The sequence below is a fragment of the Sus scrofa genome, chromosome 8, assembly GCF_054392235.1.
Source record: "Sus scrofa isolate SSC_HxYL_T2T_F1_AM1 chromosome 8, Sscrofa_HxYL_maternal_Yorkshire_Landrace_v2.0, whole genome shotgun sequence".
NCBI lineage: Eukaryota > Metazoa > Chordata > Mammalia > Artiodactyla > Suidae > Sus > Sus scrofa.
This window is the reverse complement of record NC_139390.1, coordinates 134,983,834-134,999,675: the sequence shown is the minus strand read 5'-3', so window position 1 is coordinate 134,999,675 and position 15,842 is coordinate 134,983,834. Positions and strand designations below refer to the sequence as shown.

The window sequence follows — 15,842 nt, the reverse complement described above, 5'->3', positions numbered from 1 at the left end:
TTTTTTAAGAAGTTTTTGATATAATGCAAATTATTGCAAGTATATAATAATATGTTTTTAATAATTTTTGTAAATTGTATTTAAAAACCCATATGTGCATTCCTTAAATGGTCATAAATGGAGAGTTTTGCATGTAAGTTCTTCAAACAATAACATGAAGTACTAAATATATTATATGATAATAAAATAGGATGGGTTTTATGGTGGCAGTTTGGTTCTAAAAGATTAATCAAGTTTCCTTTGTAATGCAGATCTAAAACAAGACCTTGGTACTTTTGTGAGGTATTGTCCTGGTAGTGAAGAGAAGAAGGCAGGTAACAAGTAGCAGTGGGGAAAAAATTATTTTCAAAAACACAGTTTACATCTCCAAAAATGATGATTCTCATCATATTGATTCTATTACCCTACAAATATGAAACGCTTATTATATCAAAGAAATTTGTATATAAAAAAGAGAAAATGCAAGTCATATTAGATATTGAGTTTGTGTCTTTAAAAATTTTATATTTGGGAGTTCCCGTCATGGCGCAGTGGTTAACGAATCCGACTAGGAACCATGAGGTTGCGGGTTCGGTCCCTGCCCTTGCTCAGTGGGTTGACGATCTGGCATTGCCCTGAGCTGTGGTGTAGGTTGCAGACGCAGCTTGGATCCCACGTTGCTGTGGCTGTGGCGTAGGCCGGTGGCTACAGCTCTGATTTGACTCCTAGCCTGGGAACCTCCATATGCCGGGGGAGTGGCCCAAGAAATAGCAAAAAGACAAAAAGACGAAAAAAAAAAAATTATATTTGCTTTTAAAAATAATTAATTCTCCTGGGTGTTTCCTTCACTAAAAATACTTCAAATTAATTATAATATGAAAGTACACCTAATAGGTAACTATAAAAAAAAATATATATATATAGCTGCAGAAATGCCAACTATCTAAAGTATATACATAGTATATATATGGACATATATATAGACATTAACTAAAATAAAACAATATAGTAAAACTCTTACCATTTTTAGATGATTTTTATCTCTATAAATGCATTTGAAGATAAATTTAATAACAATTTATTATAGGGGAATTGAACAATTTTAGAAAGCTCTTTGGTATCATAGTGAGAAAATTATTCCACAAAGGTCACATTTTATTCAACTTTAATTCATTTTCCTGTGTAATTCAGTATTTTCCCAGTAAAATCACTTTCATGGAGTGGTGGATGAGAAGGTGGGAAAATTTTCCTGACCTCTAAAATAGAGAAATGTATAAGGAAAATGTTGAATATAGGAGTGTGCAAACACATCAGAGAACTGATGATGTTTATATGATGAATTGCCTGGAGGACTAGAGAAGAGAAATTTAAATTAAAAAAAATATATATTTGCTTGATAATCTGTTAAACAAAGGAAGACCAGCCAGCATATGAGATTTTTAAATTGAATCACTTCTATAATATCAGGGGACAATAAATAAAACTTTTATCTCCATCTGTATAAAATGTTTTTGGTAATTCTGTGCCCTCAATTTTCTGACAGCCTGAGTGATCTGGGGAAAAAAAAAAACCCAATTATACTATTCAATCATAGCATAATTAAAACTTACAATCTACAATTAAATGAGTAATTGCAAAGTCAAAAATGTATACATGTGCACCAACAGATTTTGGTGTATATCCACACACATGAGACTTTTTAATAATTTGAGTCACTCTCTGCTGAGCTTTATTGTACTTTCATCTTAACATTCACGAATTCTAATTATTTTTCATCATGAAATGATCTTTAAGCCAGATCTTAAATCACACGTGACAACGAAGTAGAGAATGGCAGGGAGAAGTGTGCATGGCATTAATGGTGCAGAGGAAAGTTGCTAAATGAAGACAGTCAACTGGCTTTTCCTTCGAAGGCGAAACAAATACTCTCAAAATTTGTATGAGCAGGTTTGCACTCATAGAATATCTACTTTGCTGAAAATTTTGGAGAAGGATATTCTAACTTTTCTAGGGAGGAGGAGGAGTCCTTACTATTTAATCGTATTTGCTAAGATTGTAACCTAATTATCTCACTATTCCAGCTTCAGTGAAAACAGCATAGATAAATGCAAGTATATTTTAAATTTTAAGTCTATTAAAAGATGATACAATGTGGAGAAAAGAGCACTGGCCTAGAAGTCAGGAGACCAGAATTCTTTACCTTTTCTAGCTGTGTGACACTTAGAAAATTAATTTAGGTTTGTGTTCCTACTATATAAAATGTAAATGTTATTTAAAGCACTCTAGGACACTCGAGGAACACTCTGCTTTTTCTAGGACTAATTTTGATTTTTGTTTTGATATGCATATTTCATACATTTGCGCAAGGTTTGGTGGATACAGTAATGGGCAAGAAAAAGAAACACAATTTTTATTTCCTTTGAACAGGCTAGCCTCAAATACAGTCTATATTTACACAATTAATTGTTATCCTACTGTTATTTCTAAGTTTAATGTCTTTATTGGAATATATTCTGTAGTCATGATACTAATTAGAGTGCTTTCGGCTTCAAGTAAGAGAAAACCTAACTCAAAAGTTCATTAAACAGGAAACCCCTTGTAGCGCTAGTAGGTTAAGGATCTGGCTTTGTCACTGCAGTGGCTCAGGTCACTGCAGCTTGGTTCACTGTTGTGGCAAGTGTTTGCTCCCTGGTCCAGAAACTTCCAAATGCCATGAGTGCAGCCAAAAAAAAGTTCATTAAACAGTCAAAACTATGTTATCTTGTCTAACAAGAAATCTAGAGATAGGAGTCTCCAGTGTTAATTCAGAGGAATAGTAACATTTTATGGAGGCAGGTCTCTTCAGTTTTGTTGCTCTTTGGTTTTCCTATAGCTGAGTTTCTTCCTTTTCTGCAGAGTACACCAGTAGTTCGGAGCAGTATATCAAGTCAGTATCAAGTTAAAACAACATCCAAAGAAATGGTGGTTATCTCTTTCCTGTGTCGCTTTTTGCCAGAAAGGAAATACTGCCTTCAAGACTCCTACCAGATTTTCTGTCATTTCTTGGAGCCGTAGGAAAGCCAGCATTTGAACAAATAGGAATTGTTTGTTTTTGCGTCTGCTTTTATTTTAAAGACACTAGAAGAGGTGTGAATGAGTAGGGGACAGGCGGCAAACAATGTCTGCTGTAATAATTTTTTCTACTCAGAAATCTCATCAACTGGTTCTAGAGTTTCCATTTTGTTTTTGTTCTTATAGTTTTCATTTCTCCGATGAGAGTAACTATCTCGTCATTATGCCCATTTTTTCTTTTCAGATTTCGAACATATTTATCAAAGCTGCTTAAAGTTCTTGTCTGCTAATTCCAATACATGGGTCATTCATAGTGTCTACGGGTTGTTTTTCTGCTTCTCTGCATGCCTACTCATTTGAATATTTGCCAGACATTGTGGATGACATATTTCTGAGAGTCTTTATTTTATTGTCTTCCTTTAGAGAAAAAAAAAAAAGAGTTATTCTAGCAGGCAAGTAATTTATGAGTAGATCAGATTGATTTTTTGAGGCTTTTTTGAAGTTTGGGATTCACATTTCTCCCAGTACTATGAGGCTTGTCACTGGCTGATACTTTCCTATATCTATTTAGGTATAAAACTTGTAGCTTCTGTTTTTATGGACTGCAACCAAGTTCAACACCCTGAAACCATCACAGTGGCAACTTGTGTAATTACTGATGTTATAATTTTGTTCCTTGGTACCTGGGAATTTTTCTTTCTTTCCCTCCCACACTATAATATGTTAAAAATAAAAGTAGTTGTAATTTATCCACTGTATTTAGAAAAAGAAGTAGAGTGTAGGACAGCTTAGTCCAGTGTGTTCCCAGAGGTCTCATGGAATTAATTATTTTAACTGCATCTATGTTTAGTGCTACAAAGGAAGGCATAGCATAGAAAAGAGGAATCTGTGTTTTTGAAGGGTGGGATACCAGATTCAAAGGAGATTTCCTTGAAGATGTGATATATTTTAAGGTGAGATCTGAAGGTAGGCAAAGCAACACTTTTTCATGAAAATAGAACATATGCAAAATTCCAGGTGCAAGATGGAAGAGTTTGGAACAATTCAAGGCCTGAATGAAGGACAGCGTAATCAGAATGCAAAAAGCAAGAGGTAGTAGTTATGAGATGAGGTATGGTGAGGCAAACAGTTGCCAAATTATGGAGAACTTTGTTGGTTGTATTAAGATATTTGGATTTTGTCTTGCCTTTCTCCATATCTTGCCTTTCTTCTACCCATTCAGCTAGCAGTGAAATCCTTCTCAGGTGTAAATTTATATCTAAATATAAAACATTAACAAGTTCTTATAACCACTATACAACTGTAAAGGATGGATGCTGGTTTCATCCCTTCCAGAAATACAGCTAAATATCCAATTATAAAGCAATTTTAGATACAACTATTTTTCTAAGGTGACACTTTCAGTTAAGCAATATATTTTGAAAGAAAACATGAGAAAAATACATAGTTTATTCATCAACAAAGCCTTTTTGTAGTTAGTTCCTTAAACAGTTTTTATTAGGTTTAGAGATGCCAGTTCATTAATATAGATTTCTCCCTTTTCGCTTGTCTTAGATTTATTAAAAATTATGATTGAATTTACCATAAATAACCTGGCCCTTTTTAAAATGAAATTTAAATTACAGTAAGTTTCCCAAAGTAAGTATTTTAAAAAATATAGTATCATTTCTGTAAATCTATTTAGTGAAGCTTGGAAGGCAGTTGTATGCATATGCCTGTTTATTATGCTGGAGAAATAGAGATGATTTTACTATTCATTCCTTGGAAATCCAGTTTAGAAATCATAGCCACTTTGTAAAGTATGTATCATTGAGATCCCTTATGACAATAGATATTTATGTCAGTACACTAAATAAGGAGTAGCACCTATCACAGGTAAGACCATCAATCTTTTGCAACTGACACCATCTTGTATTTTTGTTGGTCATTTGGGCCAATGGGAAGTTTTCAGTGATCTGAAGAATACATGTGGGTGGGAAGAAAATTTCTCACTATCAAATTGTTTGTGCTAGTTATAACCAAGATGAGAACAAAATCAAGAAACTATTTTTATTTTATCTTCCTGATGAGGAACATTCTTTAATCACGCTGTAGTTTATGTCAAGATGTATATTTTCCCATTAAACTTGTCTGTCATACTAAAAATAGAATTGCTGTAGAACTTTTAGATTAGCTCAGTAAAAAATCACTTTCACACAAAAGATCTCAGTGACTGAAGTACAGAGCCAATTCACTATGTGACTGCAAAAGCCAAATGTTTTAAATACCAGTTGAAACTCTCATGTTTCTCAAGTTGAAACTTTCAAGAATATATTTAATGTAACATTGATGAGTTTTCCTAATTTTACTCAAAAGCTTTATTATTTAAAACTTACAAACTGAAAAAGGCCCATAAGTCTCAATTTGACTTTCTCTAAATTTTACTGCATTTTCAATTATAAAGACTTGGTTGGCATTTATAAGCAACAAGGCAGGTGTAAATATTACTCAGCAATTCTACCAAAGATTCCTAGTGTTGGCACAGAGAGGGTAAAGTGGATATGGATGTGCTCAGGGGAGAATACGATGTCTTTGTTTTTGTTTGCAGTAGTTAGGATGATTAATGCATCACTGTATCAGGCCTCAATATCTTACCCTTTGTGTGTGCGTGTGTGAGTGCGCGCGCGGGCGTGTGTGTGGAGTTAAGGGACTGTCTTTTTTGATCTAAAGCATATTTTTTCAGTTTTCTGAAACAGTAGTAATTCATAGTGTTGGCAGACAGAGAACTATATATCCCAAAGTGCATAAATTTTATTATCTCATGGGCCCTGCTAATGCAGGAACAGGAGAGCGCCTGAACCTGGCTCTACCCTCCTGGCCTTGTTATGGGTGTCTTGCTAGAGGAAACTCTCACTCCATGTTAGAGAATTCCCTTCTTTTCTCATCAATTACAGGGTTATATTTTTTAGGTGAATTTGCCAGCGACACTATTCTGGAAAACATTGATATTCAAAATAATTAACAGTTGTAAACCCCAGGTACCAATCACTCAGAAATATAAGTGCCATAAATATAGAACAAGCTGGCTCTACAGGCCAGTGTCGCTGAATAGCAGCTGTTTAATAGCCCATTTCAACTAACTGCCTCAACCTAATTCAGAATGGTTTTCAGGAATTTCTCTTGTAGTGCCATCAGTTAAAGATCCAGCACTGTCACTGCAGCAATTGAGTCACTGCTGTGTTAGGGATTCGATCCTTGGCCCAGGAGCTTCCGTATGCCAGGGGGGGTAAAAAAAAAAAAGGAATGGTTTTGATTACTGTGGTATTATAGTCCACTATTTTTCATCTAGAAAAAAATATTTAAAGATAAATGGATTTGTTTTCATATGGGAAAGAATATTGTTATTTTTAGGTATCAATTACAAAGCAGTTAATAATCTTGGTGACCTCTTGAGTTCAATGATGGAATCCTTTTGCAACATCCACCATCTTGCTCTGCTGTGCTCAGTGTAAATGCTTTTCATAATTGTGAAATAAAGCCAGTATTCTCTCTTGCTGGAATTAAGGATCGACCCAAACTTTTAAAGTATAAAACAAATGGCTCTTTTATCTTCTATATACATTTTTGCACATAGACTGTTTTTAACTATCTGCAATGGCAGTGATCCTTAGATGTGTAATTATTAAATCTTAATCCTTAGAACCTCAGTAATTTCCTGAATTTGTCATAGAACTTCACAGTGGTGCAGTTTCTGAAGGCTTTTTCAGTGTGTGTTGATGTTTAGATACATGATTGGACAAACAGATTCAAAGAAACAGCAATCTAATTAAATGGAATTATAAAACTGTTAGTTTAATTATTTTACTGTGAGAGTGCTTGGAAATTTGGAACAGTGGGTGCAGCCCTGTGATACATAACAGTTCACCTTTTCAGAAAAATGTCTGTGTACAAATGAGAGTGGTATTCATAGATCATTACCAAGAATTATGTTTTGTTCATTCACTCATCATTGTATTCATTTATTCAATTTCAATTATAGAATTATTTATTGCATCAGCCTAATATGTGCCAGACACCAGGCTAATTCACTACTTAAACCTGATAAATCTTTGAAAACTCATTTATAACTAAAACTCTGTTACACATACTATGAATTCTAATTTTTTTACATTTTCTTCTTATTGGTCTTAGAGGACTTAGCATAGAAGCCACTAAAATAAAATAAAAACTTTTGAGAATGATTGTGTAGTTTACTACAAGTTCTGTGTAATTAAAATGAGTCCATCATATCAGAGAAAATATATTTTAAGAGTGAAAATATAAATAATTCATTGTGTTATTGTAGGTATGTTTTGCTTTTTCAGTGTTTGTTTTTGTTCACTTGCTTGCTTATTTTTTACATGAGATGCAAAATCTTGTGATTTAAAGCTCAAGTGTATGGTTTGCATTCACATCTCAGCTCTGTCCCGTTTTTGCTGTTTTGCCATCAACGTGTAACTTAACCACTTTGAGACTCAAATCCCTCAACTGTGAAATGGAGATTATAAAACCTCAAAGAATTGTACGAGTATTAAATGGTTTATGTATGTGAAGACCTTATAGGACTACTTCAGATTCACTTATTACACACACACACACACACACACACACACACACACATATACATATATGCACATTATGTGGTTAGTAAAGCAAAAAATCTTATCTTGCTTATGTGCTTCTGTTGGTTCATCTCAGATCTACTTTGTAATAGCTATTTAACTTTGAGAAAAGTTACTTATTTGGGCATGTTTTCCTCATATGTAAAATGAAGATACTCGTTATACCCACCTCTTGGTTTTCTTCAAGGTTTGAATAAATTAACACACATAGAGTGGTTAACACTGTACCTGGCCCATGGTCAATCCCCAAAACATGTTATCTATAGCTGTTTATTTATTATTTCATCAAAATGTAAATTTGAGATAGTAATTAGTATCTTATTGTCCACCTCCGAGGACAGTTGTGATCGGTGAGTAGACACATGAAGACAAGTAAATGTGTGATCCAAAAACATTTTCTGTATTAACTATTCAACTCTTTATAAATTAAAATATACTATTTGTGAATAATCAGAGTTGGATAAAATTAACCAAGAACATATTTTTTCTTCTTTGCATCTTTGACCTTCGTGTCAGGGTCCAAGGCAAGCTTTGGTTTTTCTCTATTTAGGTTGCCAAGTGATCTTATCAAATAATTCAGGAAATAATATACACAAAGTCTACTGAAAGTGAGCATAAGTCCTAAACTATTGTTTCATAAATATCCTGAGCTATGTTATAATATTATCATTATTGTATATAACCCTTGGTTTTAATGAATGGAAATAAATTTAGACAAACATGAAAAATGATCATTTTGTAGGTGTCTCTCTTTTTTTTTGTCTTTTTGTCTTTTTAGGGTCACACTTGCAGCCTATGGAGGTTCCCAGGCTAGGGGTCCAATAAGAGCTGTAGCCACTGGCCTACGCCACAGTCACAGCAACTCGGGATCCAAGCCGCGTCTGTGACCTACACCCCATCTCAGGGCAACTCTGGATCCTTAAACCACTGAGCAAGGCCAGAGATCAAACCCACAACCTCATTGTTCTTAGTCTGATTCATTTCCCCTGCACCACGACGGGAACTTCTTGTAGGTTCCTCTTTTCATAATATTTTTCTATCTGCCTCATAGGCGCATTTGGAAAATAATTCATCTTAATACCTTTTCTTTACATACACCCTTAATATAAGCATGCTCAATTATTTTCAAAATGCATTGCTTTAATTGTTGATTATCAAGTAGAACAAAATAAATATTGTTTAGCCACACATTACTATGCTAAAAATTTAGGGGTTCATGTCATGGCTCAGAGGTTAACAAACCCAGTTAGCCTCCATGAGGACGCAGGTTTGATCCCTCACCTTGGTCAGTGGGTTAAGGATCTGGCGCCATTAGCTGTGGCGTAGGTTGCAGACGTGGCTTGGATCCCGTATTGCTGTGCCTCTGGTGTAGGCTGGCAGCTACATCTATGATTCAACCCCTAGCCTGGAAACCTCCATATGCTGCAGGTACAGCCCTAAGAAGGCAGAAAGGCAAAAAAAAAAAAAAAAAAAAAAAAAAAAAAAAAAAAAAATTAGTGATTATTTGGTAAGCATGCTAGTTGTATATGGAATTATGCATCCTACATTTATTCCACTATTTTAACATAAAGTCCTATGCATACTTGTCTTTCTTTATCCATAAAGTGGTCATTGATTGATTTAGTAATTTAAAATAATAATTACCAAAATAAAATAATTACCAAAATAAAACAATCCTAAGTTTGGGCTTCTTGATATTTTCTTTCCAGTTAATTTTTAATTTTCAGAAAATCTCTATTTGAAATTTCTCTTTCAGTGATTTCTTTTGATTTTCAACATTTTCAAAAGAGTTAAAGAAGTGTAAACACGTTGTTACCATTTAAAAATGAAGTTCTAGTTGAGGAGGAAAAAAAATCACATTCTAAAACAGTGATTATCTTTGAATCTTAACCACTTAATATCAAATTGAACCATTTCATAATTGTGACAAAAGGTTTCAGCCCTTTCAAAGACTAATATGAGGAAATAATGAGAGAGTCACAAGGGAATTTCTTCCAGCTCACTACTGACATTGATCAATAGCTTGGAAAATAATGCTCTGAATATGCTACATCGTAATTTTTGGTCATGTTTTTTCTTGTTAGGAACCTTTCCCTGAAATTAACAAAAGACACTGATCAGGAAGCCAGGTGTCCCCATATCAGCCGAATGCCCAGCAGTCCCTCTGCAGACTGGCCCCTGCCAGGTGTAGAAGAAAATGGAGGCATGGATTCTCTGCCATTCAGGCTGATGTTACAGGACTGCACAGCTGTCAAGACATTACTACTGAAGATGAAGAGAGTTCTCCAAGAGGTAATGGTTTACTCCGAGATTCATATCTATCAGTGCTGGTGGATAGTGAGGTCAGTCGACTGGGTTAGTCCCTCCTTCTATCAGTAATTAGCTGAATAACACTGGGCAGTGTCATGTATCCTCTTGGAACTTAGGTTGTCTCATATGTCAGATGAAGGGTGTTTTAATTGTGGTTTATAAGGTACTCTTCAAGTCAAAATTCTAAGATTCTGCAAAGGAATTAAAAAATAATAAACTGATACCAAGCCTGGGGAAAGTCAGATAAAGAGAAATGGGCATCAGCTGTTAAATTACATATTATTATAAAAACTATTGGGAGACTTATTAACTGGACCTTAATGATACTTAGACTCTAGATGATAACAGTAAAGGTCATTTATTTAGTCACTTTTGTCCCAATAATAATTAATTGGGTGAAATTTAATCTGATTGTTTGACAGATTTTGCCCAGTGAACAGAGCTGCCCTCTTGCATCCTGTGCTCAGTTAGAGAATGAGCTATTCAGGCAAATGCACAGGGGTCTTTCATCTTTATGTCCAAGAATGAGCCATTCTCTAGAATTCAAGTATGTTATGGTTTTCTTTTTATAATTATACCAGTTATTTTCTTTGGAGGATTTCTATAAAAAGTATACCAGTATTATTTCAAGGATGTAAAGTGAGGGGACAAAAATTTTAAACGACTTTCCTCTGAATTCAGGACAACAGCCTGAGGTTTCTGACTTCCACTTCAGTGGCTTCTTATTATATCCTATTATCATTCAATTGACTTCTTTTTATTGATAAGGAATATTACTAGTGTGACAACAGAGCAGTATAACTGTCTAGTATGGAGAGTATTACGGCTCCTTTGCAATGATGATCACTGATGTGCCCTTTTCTAACGCTGATAATAACACCAGCAGCTACTAGAGGCCCAAATAGAATCAGGGAGAGGCAAGGAAATTTAAGAGAAATGACTGCTGTACACTACTGGAGGCGTCCGTTCGTGCATTTGTATCAGCTGCGAAAGTAAAAACTGGGAGAGATCTCTGCATCCTATTCCAGTTTATATCCCTGGGGTGGACTTTGTGTCTAGAATCTGTGCAATGGTGTAGAGGAGTGGTATGCTTATACTTGATCAAGGTTAGACTTTCAGGAATTTTATGAGCAGGCAGTTAAGTTCAGGCATAAAAGATTAAATTACACACACTTATAATGAAACAAATTATATATTTAAAAGGATAATCTGTACTCAAAAACTCTGCAGTTCCTATTTATGTTACTATCAACTATACTTGTGAGCTTATTTACATCTGTTGGATGTGGAAATACTATAAAAGAGCTATCGTGCAGATTTCCCAGGTGTAGACCCATTTACGTCACTTTGGTCACTTGAAATCAATCACATGGGAATATTATGCCACAGAAATTGGTAAACAGTACAAGGTAGGGCTTTGAATTTTTGGTAAGCCATTGTTAAATATTGACCAACACACCACTGTGTGTATGATTATATGGTTCATACTAACAACATAAGCATGTTTTTCTGCACTTGTCAGGTCTCCCTGACCTTTTGCTTGACATGTAGTCTGAACCTCATTGAACAAGGCAAACTTAGTAACATCTGTTATATTAAAAGGTATTAAACTCAAAGTCTGTAACATTCAACTGTCCTGCTTTCTATCTCTTTTTTTGGCTTAGATTTTGTTTTAAAAATCAATACAAGTGAAAGGAAAGTAGGAACTGACAGGAATAGTCAAGGGTCTTTCTTAGGGTTTTTCATTTTATAATTTAAAAATATTCAGTGATATCCACTATAGAGTCAATATTGAGAATATATTGAGATGGTTTTATGTTTCCATCTGTTTTTCTTCATTAAAGAGTATTTGAAGGAACTAAAGAGAATTGATATTTGAAACTTGTATATTAATGAGCAATAATTACATCTGTTTGTTAAGCCCATTCAGAGAGCGGGGGTCTTATTCTTTATGGTTGGCAAGGAAAACAATATTATTGTCTCATTAGCACAGACAACTGTTCTAGTAATAAGATATTGATATTAGATACCTTTAAAGAAAATTGAAGTATTCTCTAAGCCAGTAATTCAATTTCATTACTAAATTTAATTCAAACTAATTTTTTAGATTAATACCTTTTTAATGTAGAAAAATGGTGTTTATTTCTATTAACTTATTTTTATAATGCATAGTAGTCTACCATTTCATACAGATAATTTTTAACTGCAAAGGGTCCAAATTATTATATTTTTAAGATAACAGTAATTAATGAATTTGGCATACCATACTAGACAACACTTTTACTTCAGATTTTTCCTGATGGTGCTCTGATGACCTCTTAGATTTTAATTTTGAGATGGATCAAATGTGAATAATCTGAATGAACTTTCACACTCTTTATTTCGTTTCCCCTTCTTTGGAAGTTAGTTGCTATTACAACCCCCAAATATCAACTTCTTTATTTAAAAAAAAAAAATGGAAAAGGAAAAGATTGGCTTTGGCCTAAAAGAAATTCTATTGTTATTTTATTTATTTTTTATTTTTATTTGTTTATGTATTTATTTATTTTTGTCTTTTTAGGGCCACACTAGCAGCATGTGGAGGTTCCCGTACTAGGGGTCTAGTCAGAGCTACACCTGCTGGCCTCCGCCACAACCACAGTATTGCGGGTTCTGAACCCCACCTTTGACCTATACCACAGCTCATGGCAACACCAGATCCTTAACCCACTGAGCAAGGCCAGGACTCGATCCCACGTCCTCGCGGATACCAGTCGGGCTCGTTACCCACTGAGCCACACCAGGAACTCCCTTATTTTATTTTTTAGTATTAATATTTTTAAAAAGTGACTATAGCAAGGGAGAATGACATAAATTTTTTCTCCCTATTTTGTTAATTTGTTCACATAATTCCATTATCTCTAAAAGAAGAAATATTTAATGTAATATCTACAGAAATATTTTCTGTTATATTTCCTTTCATTTTTCTCTGTTCTTTTTCTGTTATTCTCTTATTACAACATTTGTTTTTACTGTATGATAACCAAGCAAGAGTGTACTGGGAAGTGATTTTAGGTTCAGTGAGTAGTTTCTAGTAAGATAAGAGCTAATAAGAATGTTTATCCAAGGATGTTTGTATCACTCCTCCATCTAACACTCTTGCTTTTTAAATCTGTATTTTAGCAAATGAGTACTGGGAATGTACTTAGCAAGTTTCTTGAGTAATAAGGCATTTTTTAAAAAGTTGGATAAATGTTAAAAAGTATGCTCACACAATGATGTGACTCTAACAATAAAGTTAGATTAGTTCAAATCAGAGAACTGTTTATTTGAGCATCAATATAATTTACAAGCTGATGTAGTTGACATACATATTTGAGTTTATCATTGGATAAAAAGCTCTTACTTATTTTTCTTTTTTCCTCAACAACCTCGTAGTTCAAACAATTCAATTTTATTTTCTCTAAACAATAACAGTGGAAATTCCAAAGGATAATTTTAAACATTAACTTAGCTTTTATTTTTAAATATAATACTTAAATCTATGACAAAATTTGAAGTGTTTTGAACTTCATTATTTATCGTTGTTTGGTGATGCTTTTTAAGGGAATTTTTTAAAGCATGCATTAGTGAAATGATTCCAAGAGCTATAATACCAAATTTATAAATGACAGTTTCCTATCAGCAAATCTCAAAAACAAGTGAAAAATGTATGGAACAGGAGCTAATAACAATGGACTATTACAGAAAGAGACAGCAACAGTGAAGAGTCATAAGGAAATTTGCCTAAAACAATCAATTACCCATGTAAACCTAAATAGAAATCTATTAATTAGACTTCTCTTTGTATTTATCTTTTGAAAGTAACAAAATTATGAGTTTCTGCTGTGTGCTTTATGTTTATTTGTTTTTGCTTTCACAAAAATGTGCTTCTAATAAAATCTGGAAAAAGATGCACCGTGAAAACTGCAAATGCAGGAAAACTAGAGTGGCTGTACCCATGTCAGATAGATGTAAAATAAAGCATAGCATCAGAATCAAAGAGCTACATTTCACAATAATCAGAGTCACTTCGTCAGGAAGATGTAACAACCATCCATGGAGATAGTCTATTTAAGTAACTTAAAAATGTGTTGCAAAATCTGACCGAACTGAATGAAGAACTAGAGAAATTCATGATTACAGTTAAGATTTTAACTTTTTTCCTCAATAATTGATAAAACTGAACAAATTCAGGAAAGTTTCAGAAGATTTGAGCATGATTAACCTCTTTAATAATGATTAACTGATGATCATATAATAGAATTATACAGTTTTCTTCAGTGCATGCAGAACATCACCAAGACAGACTATATGCTGGGTCATAAAAATGTCTTAGTAAATGTCAAAGGTAGACATCCATGAAATACATTTTTTAAGAACAGTAGGATTACATTAGCAATGACGAATGATCAAATACTTAGAAAGTAAACAGCAAACTTCTCTATGCCCCATGGATCAGTCTAGAAACCTCAGGGGAATTTCAAAGTGTTTCAAATGAGATGATAATAACACCATAAAGCAAAATTTGTAGGTACATCCGAACCCATGCTTGGAGGGAAATTTATAGCTTTAAATGTTTATATTTAAAGTAATGAAGTGCTATCGAATGTTCTCCTTAAAAAGCCAGGGCAAATTAATCCCAAAGGAAGTAATAAAAATAAATGTAAAGAACAAAATGAATGAAATTAGAAAATAATAGAAAAATTTCAAAGTGCCCAAATTGGTTTTTGAAAAGTTTCAAAAATATTTTTAAAAGACTTTAGAAGAAAAAAATTAAAGAAAAAAAGAAATTCAAATTGCTAGTATCAGCAATGAATTGATGGAGGAATAGTCACAAGTCTTATGCATACTAAGGAAATGTTATTAACAGTAGTATGGCCACAAATATGACAATATAGATGAATATCACATATCTCTTGTAAAATACAGATTTCTATAATGACACAAGAAGAACTTAAAAATCGGGGAGGTCCTGGTGGCCTCATGGTTAGGAACTCGGCATTGTTGTTGCTGTCTGTTTATTGCTATGACTCAGGTTTTATCCCTGACCAAGGAACTTCTGCATGCCGCAGGCACAGCCAGAAAAAAAAAAAAAAAAAAAAAAAAAAATCAGAATAGCCCAATTTCTATTGAGATATAATTTATTATTAAAAAAAGAAAAAAAATCCCCCTAAATAAAATCTAAGTCCAGGAGATTTCACTGGTGCATTCGTCAAATATTTAAGAAAGACTTAAGACTTATGCAAAAAAGTACACGAAATAGAGGAACAGAATGTGTTTCTCAGCTTGTTTGATGTTGCAGGCATAGGCTTATTATAATGATCCAGCAAAACCTCATAAGTAAAAGGAAATTATAGGAGAAAAATCTTCATATATTTGTATATATACATATGCAAAATCCTTTTAAAAATTAGTAAATAAAATTCAGCAATGTCTAATGACCTAGATGGTTCTATTGCAAGAAGACAAGAATTGTTTAGCATTTGAAAACCAATCAGTGCAATTCATTATATTAATAAACTAAAAGAAAAAAGTACATGGTCTATCAATAGATGAATAAAACACATTTGAAAAAAATCAAACATGAATTCATGGTTAAATAAGAGAAAATCTCAATACACTAGTAGTAGAAGAGAACCTTTATTCCCACAGCTAATGTCCATACTTAATGATCCCAAACTAAAGATTTTCCCTAATGTTTTTAGAAAGGCAAAGATGTCTGCTCTCCCCACTTTTAATGAATATTGTGCTGGAGGTCCTGGTTATAACTAGGCAAGAAAAAGTATAAAAAAGCATAATATTGGAAAGAAAAGATAAAACTACTTCTATCTGCAAATGCAT

The 15,842-nt window shown here is 33.6% G+C and overlaps 1 protein-coding gene across 18 annotated transcripts in view; it reads left to right on the top strand.

Moving 5' to 3' along the window:
• CCSER1 (coiled-coil serine rich protein 1) overlaps positions 1-15,842 on the top strand; it is a 1,212,324-nt gene that overhangs the window by 405,186 nt on the left and 791,296 nt on the right. For all 18 annotated transcript variants that reach the window (XR_014813355.1, XR_014813354.1, XM_021100741.2 and 15 more), the window contains one exon: positions 9,755-9,962. Coding sequence is in view for 16 of the 18 variants with exons in the window: in XM_021100741.2 (XP_020956400.2) it covers positions 9,755-9,962 (208 nt within the window). In the remaining 2 variants the exon portion in view is untranslated. The remainder of the gene's footprint in view (positions 1-9,754; positions 9,963-15,842) is intronic.